Source organism: Corapipo altera, unplaced genomic scaffold (assembly GCF_003945725.1).
Source record: "Corapipo altera isolate COAL_440 unplaced genomic scaffold, ASM394572v1 1, whole genome shotgun sequence".
Lineage (NCBI taxonomy): Eukaryota > Metazoa > Chordata > Aves > Passeriformes > Pipridae > Corapipo > Corapipo altera.
Genome location: NW_020884873.1, coordinates 40,858,443 through 40,878,915, shown reverse-complemented (window position 1 = coordinate 40,878,915; position 20,473 = coordinate 40,858,443). Strand labels below are relative to the sequence as shown.

The 20,473-nt window shown below is 37.3% G+C and overlaps 1 protein-coding gene across 4 annotated transcripts in view; it reads right to left on the bottom strand.

Moving 5' to 3' along the window:
* Positions 1–3,973: 3,973 nt before the first annotated feature.
* The window catches only part of ZNF277 (zinc finger protein 277), a 51,076-nt gene continuing 34,576 nt past the window's right edge, over positions 3,974–20,473 (bottom strand). For all 4 annotated transcript variants that reach the window (XM_027665870.1, XM_027665881.1, XM_027665888.1 and 1 more), the window contains exons 5-12: positions 17,781–17,872; positions 15,728–15,838; positions 13,712–13,844; positions 8,320–8,387; positions 7,060–7,156; positions 6,498–6,540; positions 5,266–5,440; positions 3,974–4,319 (exon numbers count right to left, since the gene is read on the bottom strand). In XM_027665870.1, coding sequence (XP_027521671.1) covers positions 4,136–4,319; positions 5,266–5,440; positions 6,498–6,540; positions 7,060–7,156; positions 8,320–8,387; positions 13,712–13,844; positions 15,728–15,838; positions 17,781–17,872 — 903 coding nt within the window. In that variant the 3' untranslated portion in view covers positions 3,974–4,135. The remainder of the gene's footprint in view (positions 4,320–5,265; positions 5,441–6,497; positions 6,541–7,059; positions 7,157–8,319; positions 8,388–13,711; positions 13,845–15,727; positions 15,839–17,780; positions 17,873–20,473) is intronic.

Sequence of the window (20,473 nt, the reverse complement as noted above, 5' to 3'; positions counted from 1 at the left end):
CATTTATGGAAGAAAAATACTTTTATTTCTATCTAAATTTGTTAAAACACAACTGATGTATTTTTAGTTGTAAATATCCTAAATTCCCCTGCACTTCTTATGGACACAGTGAATTTATCAGGGATGTAAAATATAAAATGTGACTTCAACTAAGAGATTATGTAGTAATCTTTAAAACAGGTACCTTGTCTGTATCTTCATGAGCAAGAATTTTGGCAAAAGATGCAAAATCAAATTCAAGAAGCAACTAAAAATTTCACTGGAGAAAGAAGTCAAATTGAGCATGGCTTAGTAGCAGAAAATTTCCAAAAGAAAGGAAAAAAAACCCACTAGGAAGAACAGCACATTCAGTGCTCATGGAGAAAAGGAATTAATTTTACATGCAACCACTGCTGCATGTAGTATTTCTCTAGCAGCTGATTTTAATGAATATCACATGGAAGCAGTAGTTCATTCTAGGGTTACAAATTACCTGTTCCATGTGACAGTTGTTATCTAACCAAATTTGACACACCTGGCAGAGATAGACGAGGGCATAATTTGACCAGTAGACACTGCAGTTGTTGTATTGTAGTTAAGACTCAGAAAGCACTATGACTTAACAAAATCTCTTTGTGTAAACAAAGTATTTTTCATGTTGTCTCTGTGAAATACAGCTTTTCTCTAGGGATATTTGATTCTCTTTGGCCCCTATGTAGGTGTAAGTAAAATGCAAATAAAGCAAGAACATTTAATACAGTATCAAGTCCTGAGCAAAGCTGTGAAATTTGCTGCTGTTCATTGGCAGTGGACAATAGATGCTGCCAAGGCATATGTCCAAAGTCTGCTCCACTTGAATTTGAGCGTGGATACTGGTAACCTTGTGTACTTTTGCTTACAGTTCAGTTTCTTGTGTCAGATTTAGGTCAATCACTCTGTAAAATGGAAGAAAGACAGGGAGGCTGTACCAAACACCTCACTCACTAGTAGAGATCTGACTGGAATTCAGACGCAGTGATGGCACTGAGAAATAACAACAGCAGAGAGACTCTTCAAAGACTTACTTTGGTGTTTGGCACATCAGTTACCATTTAACCAGCTGAAAGCAGCCACTGACAGCTCTCACAGCAAGCCAGGCAAATGTATACAGAAACTGAAAACAGTAACAGTCTTAAATAAAAGTCATCAACCATTAACTCCTTAAGTCAGATTCTGCACAGAATTGCCAGACTAAATTGAGTGTGGAGAAGTACCAAAGACATTATTAAGAAATTTGTAAAAGTCACCGGGACACAAGCGTTTTTCCTCCTTTAACCCAGGTCCTTCTAAACAGGGGGATGGCTTTAGATACAGCAAAGTGAGTGTGTATAAGGAGTCAAGGTCTAGGCTAGGAGGAAATATTATTTTAAGAAATGTGCACTGGACTTAAAACAGTGTAGATTTTTTCATACCAATTAGCAGCACCCGTTCTTCTGATCTGATTCTCCCAAGAGCCTTTGCCAACCCCAACTCTGTCCACTCCATGACTTATGGCATTATTATATTATTTTTGTTGTAATGCTACCAAAAATGCTCTTTTGTTAGAAGACCATATTTGCTCACATAACAGCTGAGCCTATACACTGTATGAAGTCATTACTAGGTCCCCTACTTGTGACAAAAAGATAATTTCAGTTTTAAAACATATAAGAGGACAAGAATGCCCAGGGAAAATTGTGGGTATTACATAAACAAATAAGAATGCTCCAGCAAAATGTCAATTAGAAGCATCATTGTGCTAAATGAAAATGCTTCATTTTACTCTAGAAACCATACCCAACCTTCTCTGTGAACCTACAAAGACTTAAACCTACTTTGTTGCATGCTGTTCATATCTGAAGTAACAAGCTCTACCCTAATCTGATTCCTCATGTTCCTTATATTTTCAGTGAACAGTTATACACTGCTGATAAATTTTTCCTAAGTCTCTTTTTTAACTCAAAACAGACAACCATTCCATGTTATTCTTACAATTTCTCTTTAGATATTCTCTTAACTCTATATGGAAAAAATGCTATCTTAGAATCAGGAACAGCAGTTGTTTCATATTGCTGATATTGTTTTCATTTTGTAGAGATGTGACTCAGCATCACATTCTTTACCATTAGGAAATGTTTTGTAATTTCACTTTATGATATATCAGTAAAATTTTATCTTTCCCTTATTGTGCCCTTCTGAGATTGGCTTGCCATAAAACTCATTCGTGTGCTGCTGCCATAGTGTTGTGCTGATTTTTCCATTGCCGAACACACTTATCATTAATATAAACCCCATTAACTCTTACTCCCATCTCAGCTAAGAATCTGACTGAAAAGCAAAGACTGAAATCAATTTCTAAATTAGGGAGAAAATAAATGCTTGGGCAAAAATTACTTTTGAGGGGGAAAAAAATGCAGCAACAGCTGTTGCAATTATTGTATGAAATTAAGAGTATTACAAATGCAAGAAGTACAGACTACAGCTTCTTTAAGATGGTCAGACATTCTAGTTCAAAAATATTGGGGTTGTTCCTCCTAAATTTTTGTACCAATGCAAATGTATGACTACACGTGTTGCCTTTCTTTTTGTCTGTATTCTCAGCAGCTGCTGAACTACTTCTATCCCATTTCCTAGTGCCAGAGTCAGATATTGCTTCTGTTTCTGTTTCACTGTACAGTTATGTGGCTGATCTGTATTAGTACATTTGCAGCATCTTGTTGTTCTTATCTCCAGAGCACCTGGGCCCAAGGGAAAATAAGAAAGGGGAAGCAAAGAGAGGTGCTAGAGGGTGATGTGTAATGGCAGGAGAAAACTAGTTCAGTGCGACTGAGAAGAAACTGATGCACATAGATTGCAGGGTGAATTAGGCTGGATATGGAAGCTTAGCAGAACATGGGTAAAGATTTTCACTTTAGCCCCTGCTCCCAGGGACTGCTTTATAATTCTCAATCACCATATAAAGACAAACAACAACAACTCTTATTGACAGTAATGCATTTCAGGTAAAGAGAGCTGTGCAAGGGCAAAGCTGCAGCTTTGAATCTTCTCCGTCAGGGAAGGGCACTGAGCTGAGACTCCCATATTTTCAGCAAGTGCTCTAACACTGACCTACAGAAGAAAAAAGAATGTACTCCAGTTTTGAAAGTGTTTATATATATTATGGAAAGCTAAACCTGAATTCTGCAACTACTTAAGATTTCAGAGGCAAGAGGCAGGAATGCTTAGTTTGGATTATCCTAGCAGGATCTATGCTCTGAGCAGCTTTGCCCTGTCAAGTCTGAGGTGCTTTCTGGACATGCTGAAGACCTTCTGTTATTTTGGGAACTTTAAAGTTCACTATTAAAGGAAACATGGTAACTTTTCTGGACTTGAGATTTTGAGGATTTAATTTGGATTTATGTGTCTGCTATCCCCGAAGTCATCCTTTTAAATCTCAGTTCACAACCATACACAAGACGTAAACTTTAAATTCTTTGGATTTTTGATGCAAACGATATTGCAACTGCTCCTATGCTTTTTTTAGGCTTCAGATTGGCAGCTTTCCATGTAATCAGATATCCATGGGCCAGGCAGAGCTTTAGTGATGTTTCTGAGCTAGTTTTCAGAACGGGCACCATATATCTTATATATTGATGATAAATAATTGAGATATACAGATCTGCTTTCACTTTGCAGGAGGTCTAGGGTTAAAATAGCAAAATTTGCTTTACATAACAAACCAAGAAATTCTCCATTTGCTCTCTAACAGCAATAACACACAGAAGATTCACTCATTGGCACATATATCAAAACACATTGTCTCAATTGTTCATGCCTTTCACAAAATGGCCTTAGAATAGAACTCCAATTTTGATTTATTCAGAAAAGAATAAAAAAAGATGAAAAATTTGTAAATAATACTAACAATATTTGAAAAGCCAAGTAGAAAATCCAGCATTCAATTTTAAAGCTAAAATTTAAAGGAAGACAAACCAACAAAGTTAACACTTAAATTTTATTTAGCATTCACTTTCTAATATTTGTCCAGTAATAATAATAGCTATGAGTTAAACTGTATTCCGATATTAGTGAAAGAATAGATTTTTTTTTTTGTCTTGCAGAAAAAGCACTGAAGGTCAGCAACTGTACTTCAAAATTTCTACCAACTCTTGTTCTCTTTACACAGGAGCTGGTTTAAGACACTGCTCTGTTTGAGAGCTTTTAGACTGGATATATCTTCGCTTACAACAGGGACTTCTTCACTTTGATCCTCAGTTATCACATCTTCACTGTCTGACAGCGTGCACAGGAGTGTATCGTTTTCATAGGTAGGAAAATAATACCTGAAAGTAACAAGATGTAATTACTAGATAGTCACATATTTTGTTTGAGAGGCTGAGATTACATTTTTTAATGAGATTAGATTTTTAAAAAAGGAAAAATGAGCCAGTCTGGTTGTCTGGAATGACAGTACGCAGAACACCCAAAAAATCAACTGGTAAGGAGTCCTTCTGCTGTGCCTTTTGCAACTGGACTTGTCTATCTTGTATTGGCCTTTTTAGGCACCAGCACGCTTGTAGCAAATGTGGGTAGAGCCCTTCCCAAATCTTCATCTGAGAACCTAGCCATGATGATGTACGATGTATCAGTCATAGAGAAGAGCTGACAACTGACAAGCCTTTCCTCTCTTTCTTCACCCATATGTTGTCATAACTGAGACAGCAGATACAGATTTGTCCCACAACAAATGCTGAACTGAGGTGTTTGAGTAAGAACACTCCCTGTGCTCTACTACCCAGTACAGCATCATCCCCTGGACCTATATAGCCTACTTAGAGTCTGAACCAGTGTTTTGTTATGCGCTCTCTCTATGTTCTGTGGAAAAAATTATAGGTAAACAACCAACTTGTTTTGATGCCTAAAGTTAGGTAGACATCATGAATACATCTACACTAGACATGCAAAAGAAGTGGTTTGATGTGGTTCTAGAACAATTTTGCAACAACAGACTTCTCTAGTATACTGACTTTAAAATGCAGATCCCATATATGGCGACAGCGCATCCTGAATGCAACTAGAAGAGCATTATCTCACATTCATTTTAGCTTCAGACTGCAGAGATTTCTAATTCTGAGTAGTTTTGAGAATACTTATTATTTTATCTGGACCAGCAGAGCTGGGGACCTCAGGGCTCTGTTGTATTGGCAAAACTCAGAACTTTTGACTTACTGTTTCACAGATATTATCAAGTAAAAGTATAAATGCTGAAAGAAATATGTTTGCCCTTACTGTGGTTGATCCCATGTAGATCTGGCTGGCAGGAATGCAATATGTTTGGTCTCTTCCATATGACTTATCAATACCCCTTTGGACTGAAATTTCTCCTGGCAGTTGTAACAACGACAGTGATGGATTTCTCTTCTGATGAAATTCACTAGCTTTACTTGCTGATAAAAGTTCAGACCTGGGAGAGATGATAGCAAACAAACACTTGGGAAATGTAAAACTTAATCTAAAAATGCTTTCTTGGATTAAGCATAAAGATTGATGTTATGTTCAACAAAGAGAAGTGCTGAGTCCTGCACTTGAGACACACAACCCCATGCAGTGTCACAGGCTTGGGGAAGCTTCCTCATGGAAAAGGAGATGGAGGCGTTGGTTGACAGCCAGCTGAACATAAGCCAGCAGTGTGCCAAGGTGGCCAAGAAGACCAATGGCATCCTGGCTTGTGTCAGAAAGATACAAGCTTGCTGACCATGGCCAGCAAGACCAGGGCAATGACTGACCCCCTGTTTCACTTGAAGAAAAGGAGACTCAGGGGTGACCTTATCACTCTCTAGGTCTACTTGAAAGAAGGCTGTAGCCAGGTGGGAGTTGTCTCTTCTGCCAGGTAACAAGCAATAAGGGGGAGGTTTAAGTTCGATATGAGGACAAATTTCTTCACTGAAAGGCTTGTCAAGCATTGGAACAGGCTGCTCAGAGAAGTGGTTGAGTCACCATCCCTGGATATATTGGAAAGACGTATGGATGTGGCACTTATAGGGACAGAGTTTAGTGGTGAACTTGGCAGTGCTGCTTTAATGGTTTGACTAGATGATCTTAAAGGTCTTTCCCAACCTAAATGATTCTGCTCTACAGCAGAAAGCAACACTGGTCAAACAAAGCTTAGAGTACAGCCTTCTAAGTTGCAAGCAAGCATTAACAGGCATAATAACAATACTACTTCCAGGGCTCCAGCAGCCAGACCTGGGACTCAGAGAGCAGGTATCTGTAGAAGCCACTCTGCAAAAGAATCCAATGGTTCTAAAGAAAACAGCACACATCCTTGGCACTAACAACAGTTCCAGAAAAATAAAGTGTCCTTGGCTTGCTTTAGTAAGCTGGCAGAAACAGTTTCCATAATGGAAAAGTTAAATGTTCATGCAAAAATAAAACTGATAAAGTTGTTTTCCTCTATTCTTATGATGTGGTTTTCTCCACACTAGTGGCAAACGCTGACAATTACAACACCTCTTACTCACCATGCTCTGACTTTATTTTAGGAAAGTCAAATCCATGTGATTTCTGGAGGAAAAAAAAAAAGAAAAGAAAAAAATCTATTTCCACTACTTCTACTATTTCAAGTTAAAAACAGCTTAGCTTTTCACAGACTGACACAGACATATGCATATAGAGATACAAACATTAATATATGAAACAAATCCCCAAAGTTTTGTTTCATCAGAAACTTTCATATTCTGTTAAACTGTAATGCTCCTGTTAACTAGTTTATTAAAACTGAAACACAGATGCTAACCATTAAATACATTTAATCATCAAACCACTATGATATTAAAGATGCTACTTCTTTAGTGCCTGTAACAGTCTGTACACTCACAAATAACAGCTAATCATACTCTTAATGTAAAACTTGACTCCTCTGCATATTTTAGAGAACAGATGCTGGAGACACATGCAGTACTTTAGTTCTGTACTGAAGAGGGCATTCTAATGCAGGAGCTGATTTGATCTTAACAAAGACATTACAAACTCAATTTTTAATTCCAAAGTGATGAAAAAACTGTTATTTAAAACAAGTCTTACCTGCATGTGAAGATAGAGTTTTTCTGTGGTGTCTTCTTGTTGTTCACAGAACAGGCAAACTGCACATACAGGATGCTCTTCCCAGTCAGACCAGTCTCTTATGAATAAAAGTCAAAAAGATTCATTTAATTGTGGAGAAGGGAAGACACATTTTGTGAAAGGGCCCTTCAGACTCTGCAGTTACAAGACTAGAAATAAATACAGGGAAACTGAGTACTTTAAAGAGGGCAAGAGACAGTGTGGATTAATAGCTGGATATATGATTACAAGTCTAAAAAATATTACAAATTCAAGAGTAACTGAGCAGTTACTGCTGGGTAATTCCTGTGTAGATAGGCATTAAGTCCTACTTGAAACTGTTTGCACTAACTTCAATTTCTATCCAGTTTGACAAGTCATCAAATATTGCTTTCACTATATATTTTTATAAAGTCTTTTAAAATTATTTTATACCTTTCTAATATTTCAATACACCAGCCAAAGTCATAATCAGGCAGAGCTTACTCTGTTATTTACTTATTAAATATTAATTATTCCTAAGACACTAATTAATGCTACATTTAGACATGCACACAGAGAATACTTTACCAACACATCCATTTAAAACCCTAGTACTGCTGAGAAATAGAAATATTCCTGCAACCAGGTATAACTAAGTAAAATAAAGTTCAAGTCACAGAGAGAACCAGTAAGATCAGGGATCCTGATACCCATTTACTTCCCGCTTATTCCATTTCCTGCAGCCAAGGAAATCACCTCTGCAATGATCTGAGGGCCTGGACCACAGAAGAATGCAGATGAGATAGATGTTACCCTCAATCAGCACTGCTGAGAAGCTTCGTTTGAAATCCTGCTTTAATCTCTAGTTATTACCTTTTTATCAGATTTTTTCCTACAATTTCTTTCTCATGCTGACATTTTTGATGCTTACTCCTGATACTTATATTTGAGCAAAAGCTGTTCAGCTGGTTTTTGGTACAAAAGTAAAAAAAAATAAAAATCCATTTTGTCTACATCATTACAAACCCAGAAGGCACTTGTCTGAGCCCAAGCCAAATGAAAAATAGGCTTGCGGTTGAAATATGGAGCTTACAGCCCTCATTGCTGAGACGTGGTTTTAATGAGAACAATTTGGAATTGATTTGATTGGCTTAGATGAATTTTAACTGCGTACTAACTATGCACAGCATTTTCCCTGTAACTACTTTCAAAAATAATGGTCTTGCAAGCCTTTGTAATGGGCACATAAGTAACTCTTACTCTTCTACGTTATCTAGTAATTCCCGGTCGTCCTCTGACTGCACTTCCTCCCAGGACTTTCCAAATTCCTGGGGAAAAAAAGGAAAGAAAACAATAAAACATTTCCTGATTCACATCACAATTTGTCAATCAACTAAATGAACATCTCAGAAGTTACAATAACTTATTTTGGATCACTTCAGTATTTCTGTGAGTTAAAGGCAGTCATACAACACTGCTTTAGCAATAATTTTAAAAATAATAATTATTTTTGTCTTTTAATAGGGCATTCCCCACCCTATGTCTTTGAAGAAGATGATTTGGCACAGAGTTCTCAAGAACAGTAGAGTATTGCAAGACTACAAGATGTTCCTGAGGTGGGTATGTTATCCCTGTCTCAAGTTTGCCCTCACACTTCCTCAATCCAATCTGTCTACCTTGCTCTTCATGCAGCATATGCTGCTTAATGCAGCTGTCACACCTGAGACTTTTGTTGGCATAGCTACACCAGCCAGTGCTTGTTCCTTGTTCAAGGCTATGTCAGTAAAAACACATGGTAAACTTAGCTTCAGAGTACTCCAAAAAGACAGTGTGAGCCTGGGCATAGACCTCTCAGCTAGATTCCAGTCTGTCTTCCATCCTCTCCTTGTGAATGTGAGCACATCTATTCATGGTGTTCTGTTCTTCGTTTTACTTTTTGTGTTGTTTATTTATATCAAGACCTTCAGCACAAAGTATGTCACAATACCTTTGTGCAACATTCAGCACAATAGCAAGCACTCTCAGCATGACTGAGATATAAATAACAGGCAATAAAAAGCTGAAGCGCTCTACTGAAATACCAGCAATGATCTTCAGCTAGTGTTTTTCTTTTCTTGGATTTTTCTTGTCTTTAAAAATAAACCCAAGCAAACTAACCAGTAATCAGAATACTATTTTTGAACTCATATTTATGATGACTGTGAAGGACTCACAAAGATCATCATAGCTGACGATCTTTTCCCCATTAAAAAAAAAGGTAGCTGATAAAAATATAATACTTTAATTAATTTTATTCAAATATTCTTTGTAATAAATATATTTAATAACATCCCAGGTAACAAGTATTATTATTGCCTTTATGGTTGTTTGGAAAAAGAAGGAAAAGATTTAATCATCTAACAATTTTATAAGAATTTTTAAAGCTGTTAGTGTCTATCAGGAAAATGATAAACAATTGTCTCTAGACAGCTCTAAACCTAATGTCATCAGATATTACAAAATGAAAATTCAGTAATTAATTCAGTGATGCTACATGGTAGTGTGTAAACTGTCTGAGTTAGAGGGGAGACTCATTAATGTCACCATTACTGTGAGATAACATGAAGCCATTAACACCTCTCACCACATGTTCTCCCAGCTGCACACCAGTTTCCTGTGTCTGCTAATGTTAACACCTTAATGAGCGGATAGTGGCTCACAACCACTGCAAAATGAAGACAAATGCTCACAATTTTTCCCCTTACCAGCTTGAAGTATATGAGCACAAAAGACTAAGTTCAAAACAATGGCCAATATTAAGTTTCACCTTTTAATTAAAGGTGAAAGGGAAAAACCATGCACAAACTTTATTATTGCTGGTGTTTCTTTATGGTGTTTCTGTGAAGAAGGCAAAGAGGAATCTTGCAAGAGATCTCTGTTTCCCTCCTTTATTTATATTCAGAGGAGAAAAAAAAAGGGGAAAAAGGAAAAAGCCAACCAGGTCTTGTATCACTGGAAAATTGCATGGTGAATGGATAATTAGGGACACTGTGTAAAGAGACTGAAGCTGAGCAATTGGGTGGAAAAAAGTTCTTTGAAACATTCTTAAAACTCTTCCAGTGTTTTTTTGTTTGTTTGGTTCGGTTTTTTGTTTGTTTTTGGGGTTTTTTTCGGGGGGGGGTTGTTTGTTTGTTTGTTTTTAATTTTTCATAGTATTTTTTTAAAAACTCTTTTTCGGTTGCTTGATGAGCATCTGGGATCAAGGGTGCTTTTGTTAAGCATTCAACTTTCTTTGCTCTTTCATCCAAGATGCAAGAGTTCCCAGCAATCATCTCTTGAGATTCCCAAGAAATTCTTAACAAAACCAGAGAAAAAATGAGACTTGATTATTATTAATAGTTCAAACAGTAGAAAATGCATAATTAAAAAACTGAAGGCCTTGCAATATATCCAAGAAAAAACAATTTTTTACTGTGTATCTCACAGAGAGGATGGTCCTATAGAAAAGTGAGGAGAGCATGCAAATGTATGCAGTTTGATTATTTTCTCTTTCAAAATGAAGTCTAAATGCACAGAGATGAAATGCCTCACTGACAATTTACTTTCTCAACTTGTGTGCAATTTTAAAGGTTCTACAGGGAGAGAGTCTGTGTGCCTCACTGAGGCAACAACACACCTCAGCTTGAAAAGAAGTGCTGAGATGGGAGAAACCAGAAACAGCAGCTGGTATCTCAAGCAGTTTTCCCTAAAGACCAGTTGCTGAACTACATGCAAATAGAGTTCCAGGCCTGTGGACCTCAGAAACTCCAAACAGATGCTGCTTTACTACATGCAATTTATCCTACTGCTAACCTGCGAGCAACAGAATATGTCAATGATATGGAGGTAAACAAATAAATGATATGGAAATAGATCATGACAGAAGTCATAGGAAGTTACAGAATATCAAAATATTTACAAAGGAATATGCACTTATGTTACTCACTGCTATGCGAAATTAGAAATTTAGGGGAGAAAATTGCCAACAAATAGACAGAAAAGGTAACTTATGTTATGAAAACAGATTCTCATATCTGCACTACAAACACAAATGAAGTCAAAAGCAGAATGGACGGAAAGGTAGAAGGCAGGCAAGACTACTGCTCTAAATGAAATCGATGTGAGCTCTGCCACCAGTTTAAAAGACAAGTAAGACTTGGCCAAAAGATCATGAGGTAATTCAGCAGACATTCTCAGGCCATCTGAACAAAAAGTCCTTAAAACTTCTTGGTACAAAAGCCACAAAATAAAGGAAACTGCCAGTTCCAGCTTAATAAGACTATTTTATGCAGTGTTTGGTGAAGATAATATGTCATGGAAAATTATAAAAAAAGGACAATAATGTCTGTAAGATGGTTGCAATAAAGAACTATCAATTTAAATAGCTTAAGATCTAATTGCTGATGGAAAAGCTTTACACATCCTGAAGTGTATAAGACTGACAATATTGATTTTTATCACTGGAGACCTACCTAGTTTTACAGTCTCTTTCTGATGAAAAAAACCCTTGATCAAACTGGAATATAGAAAGATCAAAATTAAAACTTCTGTGAAAAACATACAAAAAATAGCTAAATTGTATGCCTACATCTTTAGGTTAAGGTGAATTCAGTAGTAAATTTTGAAACACTGTATCTGTCATTGCAGATAAGTTATGTAAACCATGTCTGTGTCTGTGAAATCGTATAATTCCCCTGGACATTAGGAGCAATGGGAAACACAGATCTTTAAAACTCATTGGTAAGTCAGTAAAGCTTCACAGTACACATTAAAAAAAATATCCTGTAGTGAGCTGTGAGGTGCTAGGGGAGAGGAAGCAAAATCACTCTATCAAGTAATTACAGAAAGCAGACCCCGTGTAACATCTAGAATTTAATGAATATAGACTCAGCTTCAAAAAAACATCCTATCACATTTAATATAATCTACTCTAGACCATATATGTGCAGTACAGAATGTTTTCTCCTTACTATGTAAAGGCCAATCTACTGAACTCCTAGTGAACAAACTGAGGTTTTTCCTTTTAATCTTCTTCAGTTAAAGAAGGGGGTTATCAAAAGCTATTTGGAAAGCAAACACTTTCCACTACATAAGAACATTCCTAAAAATCTGCTGTGTGCAAATACACATTTTATAGTGAATTACCTTGTAAGTGTTTAAGACCGAGCTTTTAGTCTGTTTTCAATCCTTTATTTTTAAATAAAATCCTTTCTTTAAAAGATGAAATGGCAGCACTTCTGAAGTGGGTACAGTACAAAGGATTACAAAGACTGAGTGGAAACAGTCCACTGAGTAGATTGTAGTGAATGACAACTGAAAATGTGTGGAAATCTGTAGCAAATCATATAGAGCCAGACGTAGAATTGTGATTATCTGAAGCATCTCCCAGAAGATGCTCTGGAAGCACACTGGTACAAATCTTGCACATGAAGACCTCCTTGCCCAATTTTAAACATTTTGGTGGTTTGACATAGCCTATTTGGATTATATTTACTATCATCTGTAATTGCAAGGACCTGAAAAAATACGTCTCTGAGTGACTAAGACACCCTGCAGAGTCTTGGCCAGAATACTGGGCAAAGAGGATCAAGGCCCTGACTGTTAAATCGTTTACATGTTCTGTGGCCATGTCAGCAGCATGACCCAGACCATGCTTAGATGTGGTTCAGGAAGCATACAGGCCCTTGAGATCATTGTCAGCAAACAGGATGGACAAGGCCACCAGTTTTGGAGCAACTGGAGAGAGTGGGAAAAGAGGTTAGGTATATGAATATTAGCCTTGCTGTTTTATTTACTTTGGTATATTCTGCTTATCAACATGACACAGCCACTGTGTCTGTACTGATGTTATGACCTCCCTGTATGTCTCAAATTTTTCAAGTAGTACTTCATGGTTCTCTGCGCTTCTGGGCAGTCATCTCAAGCAATTTCCTACTCTAAAATGGGAGAGATTAAAATCTGAGTAACGCCTATTTATAACCTGGATGTTAGCACATGTAGAAAGCACAAAGACTACTTCAGGTGAACTACAGTTATTTCTGGGACAGAACATAGCAGCTTTTGAAGCAGCTCCTATATTCACAAGTTGAAGGCAGCAAGTGAAAATCTGCTACACACACATGTACACACTCTCAGAGGTCTGAGATACAAAAATATTTAGCAACATACACCTACCTGGAGGCTAAAAACTAACAATTTTTCTTTCATCTATGTATCTTCCATTTTCTTCCTCTTTGCATTATTTTATACTCTGAAGAGCACTTCCAGCTTAAGGTTTGTAGAAAACAAGCTCAAAGAAAATAGCATTCAAGCTAGACCTCCATCTGCTTCATTGCTCGATCTCATTTTCCCTTCTAGTTATTAAGGCAGAGACTGAGCACTAATGACATGATGATTAGTGTCTCTTCAAGCTACATTCTTGCATCTCTCAAAATCAATTCTCAACAACAAATGTTTACTAATGCTTAGTTTGAGATTATCTAGAATATCATACCATAAATGAGAATATTTCTTAAGAGTACTTCACTTGATTTTTGACCTTTATACTAATTGCTAGTTTGGAATTACTCACTTTTAACTAAATATTGTCTGTATCTTTTTAGTCAATTTACTAATTATTCATAGAACTACTTACCAAGTAATTAATGATATAAAATTTGTCATATTCTTTGTTTTTGGCATTGATTCTGCGATGCTGCTTCTTTCTCATGTGATCTTTAAGTGTGTTTTTGTCTCTGAAGACTTTTTCACAATATAAACACTGCAAACTAAAATAAAAAGGTAAACAGGTCAGCATGTTAAAAGGAAAACAGTACAACATAATAACCTTTAATAAGCTGGAGTTAGGTATAGTAAGAATAATCCTAAGCATGTGAAAGCAAGCTAAATAAAAGAGAAAGGTTATTTGAAAAAAACACCAAAACAAGATAAGCTTAGATCACAGTAGAATCAAACACAGAAATAACAACGACATAAAATGAAAATATAGATAATAAAATGTTTACTGCTGGCCCTCTATGCAAAGTGGGAGAAAAGTCTGATTATCCAAAATTGGCCTGGGAAGGCCATTGATTGGTCAACATGTGAACTCTTTAACTCAGCATACACTTACACTGGCATCCAACCCATCTGTAACTGTTTCTTTGTAATTCAGAGTGAAAAAATCCTAATCTCCTGAACATACTACTTCTCTTTAGAAACAATTTAAATTAGCTAAACAGAAAGATTTTATGATTCTATCTCAAAAGAGAGGTTAAATGAAAGTTTGTCAGGGTGATCAATGGGTTTTGAAATCCTGAGAAACAAAATTCAGTAAGTAAATTCATATACATACGCATACATACATATATATACATAAACTTCATATATATGGGTATACATACACATAAGTATATGCATATATGTACACACATATGTACACAAACATGAAGTATTATACATATGTGTGCATATACACATTACTTGACAAGGTGAAAACATTCATTAACAAATGAGAATTTTACCACAGTATGTCTTCCAGATCAATTCAAACAAAACAGAAGTATATGCACTGCCTTACATTGTCTCTTACAATCAGCATAATAGAACTGTTTTGGTTCCAGATTCCCTTCAGCTCTTCTGTGTGGAGCAGCAATTCAGGATTCTCAGTATCTTTTTGCCTTCCAAGACATTTAAGAAGTTTTGATTTCTTCTTGTGCTTTCAGGCTTCAAATCAATATTGCCTTGTTGGTGAATCATAGGTCCAATGGCAGAATACATCTGTGAATTTTAATATCTGCTTTGCTCTACCTGCTAACAGCAAAGCGTTTGCTCTACTTGAGAAAGGCATTCCCAGGAGAGTGTGTAATGCTTTTCCTCAGCATACATAATGTCATCATATTTGCCTGAAATAAGATTTTTCTCCTCTTAATTATTTATTTTCAGGTACTATTCTACTAGCACAGCTATTAAATCTATTCTTACAGGTAGGAGGAGTGGCCTTTCACTACTCTGACACAATTTCAGCATGTCTTTATTAACTGTAGGGAGGATTAGCTTTGAGAAAACTCCATTTAACTGAAAGCCTCAGGTCCTACTGATAAATAGGAAAGATGCAAATTATCAGTGAGCGTGGTAATTCAGTGCATTAGGTAAGACCAATGATAAAAGAAAAGGCATTGTTAATACATCTTCATTCCTAGAAAAAGTTGACATGTATCTATCCCTCTGGGATGTACTCTGTAAGCAGTACAGAAGGGAGAAACCACACATCCCACATTCATGATACATAGAGGCAAATGAACATTGGCACAAGAACTCTGTATTTAGTGATTAAAGAGACATTTAGTAAAAAGATTGTTATGATGAGAAAGAACATTAACAGTTATGAAAAAAAGGCATGTGCTGTTATTGATGGAAATTGTGCAATGCATAACAACTGAAGAACTGCACATGACTTTTTCCAGCAAACACATGGTATGAACTGTTATGAATTAATTTTCAATAAGTCAAAAAAAAGACTAAGAGGACTCACAATAAACTTACATGCCTGTCTTTGTTTCTTCTTAACTAACCATGAATGTTGAATTAATTTTAACCTAACCTATTTCCAAGGTTAAAATAAATATGACCCATGTTTATTGAAAAAATAAACAAACAAAACACTACTTACTTGTCAAGCTTCCCCTGTAATACAGCCAAAAACTCATAGCAATTCACAATATTATCTGGCAGCCCAATGTTAAAAGCATGCTCTCTTGCCATATGATTGAGAAGGACAGATCTAGAAACGACATTCAAATAGAACATTACATATTTTTGGATAAATATGACTTATTCAATTAGTGATTTCAAATACACCAATTGCTCTAAAAATGCATAAAAGCCAACATCAAATAAACAATAATAGTCTTGCTGCCACTCCTAGGAAAAAAGAATGCAACTTTATTGAAACAGGAAGTTATCATTTTCAGCTCCGCTGCATTCAGTAACATTGCAACCTCTCAGTCTGAATACACGAAGTATACTACTTTAAATGAAAATTATAGTACAGTTTATTTTGACTCTCACTGTTAGAAAAGCTCATTTATTAACTTGTACAAGCAAATCACATTTCAAACAACCCTCTTGAGAAACATTTTAAAAAGCCATTTGTCAGTTTTCTCTATGCTGGTTAGAAGAGCAGAAATTCTTGGATGTGATATGCTTTTACATCAATATTGCTTCATACAGCACTCAAAAGTTCACACAACAGCACTCAAAAGTACACACAAACAAACATAATGGATGTTAAAATAAGCTATTTTTCTAATAGAGATATACTGGTTAACTCCTTAGGTGCTCAACCTCTCTATATGCCTCAGCTTCTGCTTTTGGAGACTAAAGAAACATGTGAGTGTTGATATTTACTTTTACCACAGTCCAGCACTTTTTTAAATCCATGTATTCTATGTGTCAGACCCAAGAGTAATCAGAGGATGAAGTTCTTGTGGGATGAATGATGTGAACTTCACCAAACAGTGAAGAGGACATTCACACAACATTGGGACAACCTGCAGGCATATGACCCCGGGTTCTCCTACCCTTCCAGAGTACCAGACCTAACCATGCAAACAGACTCAGCTTCTCCAGCTGAAACTGATTTACTGTGTAAAAACAAAGTATATTGGGTGTGGCTGCGATGGAGTTCATTTCTCCATAGCAGCCCTCACAGTGCTCTGCTTTGCATTGGTAGCTAGAAAGGTGTTGATAACACATCAGTGTTCTGGCTACTGCTGGGCAGTGATGGCACAGCATCAGCACTGTCCCTCAACTCTCCCCCTGCAACAAGGGACTGGAGATGGGCAAGATCCTGGGAGGGACACAACTAGGACAGCTCACCGAAATTAACCAAAGAGATATTCCATAGCATATGACATCAGCTCAGATACAGAAGCTAAGGAAAGGAGGAGGAAGGAGTGGGGCATTCATTATATTTACTTCTGGAGCAGGTGCTACACGTGTTGAAGCACTGCTACCTGGGAAGTGGCTGAACATTGCTTGCTGATGGGAAGTAGAGAGTAAACCTAATTTTTTTTCTCTTTGCTTGTGTGTGAGCAAACTTTTGCTTCTGCTTTAATAAGCTGCCTTATCTCGGTCTATGAGTTTTTCTCCATCTTATTTTCTCTCCCTTGTCCGGCTGGGGAGTGATGGAGTAGCTGGGTGTGTACCTGGCGTCCAGCCAAGGTCAACCCACCACACAAAGTTTCCTTAGAGCAAGCACCTCAATGCAATCCTTGCTCGTGCTTGACTGATAGCTGCAAAGTGCTCCATTCTCACTCTAATTTTTCTCTCCTCTTTTTCATTTGATATTCAAATTCACACTGGTTTGGCGAGGTTTAAATAGGAAAATGTACAACTGCATAGAAATATTTTTTAACAGTTATACTGGCTTAAGCAGGTCCCCTTGCCACTAAAACAACTGCCAAAAAACCCGTCTCTCTTTAAAACAGCTGGTTCCCAAGTCCAGCTTACTGTGTAGTACGAAAAGTTGTTTCAGAATGACAGAGTCTATTTAAAATGGCACTGCAGTTGAAAAAAATACTCAAACTATACCTTAAAATTAATTCTATCTTCTGAGTCCTACCATTAGGCAGTAACTGGTTTGATGACACTAAAACTATAAACAAAGGTGCTGAGTAGATATGAAAAAAATACACCAAAAGTAAATAGGGCAATAAACAAACCTGTTTCCTGTGAATTCTTGATCGCAGAACATACACATACTATGAAAACTTGTGTCACATCTCTCTTGTTGTTGCTGTTCTAGAATTTCTCTCTATGAAAAGAAACAGATACAGTTATTCAGACAAAACCATAATCATAAAATCATTGCATCACATAAGCTTATTATATGTCTTTACCTTTACTGGTAAAAATGAACACATAAAATTCAAATGTGCTGTTGACACAAACCAGATGTTAGTATTTTTTGAGTGTAGGTTCTCACAAAAAGTTTTTTCAAAAGCAGTTTGTGCTCCAGTCAAGTTCTAGTAAAATTGTCCTAACATTATATGCATGGTGCCTGGAAAGCAATACAATCCACAGTAATGCAGCAGTTTAAATAATTCTGTATAAAACATAAAAGTTTATGATTCATATTTACCTCTGGTATCAGTGAGCAAGTTTATGGGTAATCACCTAGCACGCAGTGGAATGATAGACTCAGTTCTATGTGGCTAATTGCCGGCAACCTAGAGGGCTTTTTCATAATATGGGACTATGACAACAGCCCTGGCAGTTTCTGTAAGAAGTCATGGCACATACCAAACCCCAGGAAAAGGAGAAGGTGATTGCCTTCACTCTGGTTCTGTTTAAAGCAGTGCAACAGGCTAGGTCGGACACTTTACAACACTTGATGCACTTTTCCTAACAACAGTAAAACCAAGCAGCAGACGATTTTTCTCTGGTGCTGTAACAGGAACAATGTTGTTATAACTGGAATTATTATGCACTTCAGATAGAAAGGTCATAATCAGCTGGGATATGGGAGAATTTGGATTAAAACTTAGTGTATTTTCAGCCTAGAAGCATACTAATCTGTAGCTGTGTTTTAAGTACAGATAACTGGGAAAGGATTTAATTTTTGTGCAACTTAGAGGTGCTTCTGCCTGCTTTCTGACATTCTGGATCCTGACTGAATTTCTTAAGGGATTTTCTCAAACTCTTTATCTCCTTAGAGCCTGCAGTGGAACTTCGCGTTTCTCACCTGCCTCTTTAGTAACTCTTTTATGTGGATTAAGACCCAAATTTGTCCGTAGTCTACATCAGTTACATTCAACTACACCTGTTGGATAAGCTCCATAGATGTCAAAAAAGAAGGAAAAGAAACAAGAAAGGAAAGACACATCCCCTCAGCACTAAAAAAAATAAGAGGAAGGCTTTAGCTATTGTCAATAAGGGCCCAAATGTGTCCTGCAGTGTGGATGGGTTGGTGTGGGATGTACCACACCACATCCCATTGCCCACTGAGGGATGGCAGGAGGCTGACATTGAGCAAATAAATGTGCGGTTTCTCTTCCACAAGAACAGCATTCTGCACCCAGCGAGGGGCAGTGGGGTGATAAGGATGCCTGTCAAGAGCACAGGAGTGTGCTGCCAGGGGAAATGGGGCACCATGCCACAGACCCTTCCAGGGCCCATATTTAACCACACTACTTGGGAGTTGTAGCTGTTGCACATCAGCTAAGAGTCTGTTACCCTGAAAATACAGATGCTGGGGCTTTTGTTTGTTTTTGTACTACAGGGTGTACATTTTATGTTGGAATCATGCCCACCAGCACCTACTCACATTTTAGGCCCTATCCACTCATGTCCTGCTGTGTTATGCTAAACATCAAATAAAAGAAATACGTATTCCTATTTTTCAGGGTTGACTCTGGAAGGTGATAAATGGAGCGTAACACACCTTGTCAGAGCCCTTCAGCAGAGATGCAATTAAGTAAGACTATCTGTCTGCTCCATGTGGGCAGCAAACATCCCACAGCATGTCAGTGCTTTCTCTGGCACACGTAGCTGCCACTCTCACCACTCAACAGCATGTTTGACCCTGTTGGGCTAACCTTGAATTTGAAGGCATCTTCGTGTTTCTGTGCTTTGTAGAACACATTGGAAACATTCTAAACAGATGTGTACAATTCAAATATAAAGATAGCAAGGGTTTAAACACTCCCAACCTTTCATTAATGATATTACAGTGTAGCTTACTGATTTTAATTTACTAGGAGGGAAAAAAAGTGTTCTGCAATATTTGGCTGCCTAACTCCAGATTACCAAAGCCCTCGTGAGCAGCTGCTCTCAGGCATGTTTGAGGAGGAAGGAGAAGTGTACTGTGTTCACACAGACGAAGCTACTGCTCCACTCCCTCATCCTTCCCATTTCCCTCTACACCAGCATGCTGGGCAGCTGGGAAGCTTTGACTAACCCCGCAGTATTTTCCAGAGTAGACATTACTTTTACCTAATATTGGCATTTTTTATTGCTAGCGGAAACTTTCCAAGCCAGAAAGGAATTCTGATACTTGCACAGGTGAGGAATTAAAAGCACTGGTTTGAGTCAAATACAGCGGAAGCAACAGGGCTGCTCTTCTTCCCTGTAGACATTTCCAACCCTCTACTTCATTGCCGGGAACAGCAATTACAATAACTTACATAAAACTTCTGAGATTTTTTCTGAGCAGAGACATTCAGCCCATAATGAAAATCAAGCAAAAACTGAAGTTATGAGGCAGGAAACTAGTAATTTACTTAAATTCTTGCACCAAACTTCCAACTCCTTCAAATTTTTGGGGAGGTCAGCAATAATACATTGTTGATACTAAGACAAAATACCCAAAACATTTCAGCCATGAAAATTTCCCATAACTTTTTTAGGATCCTGA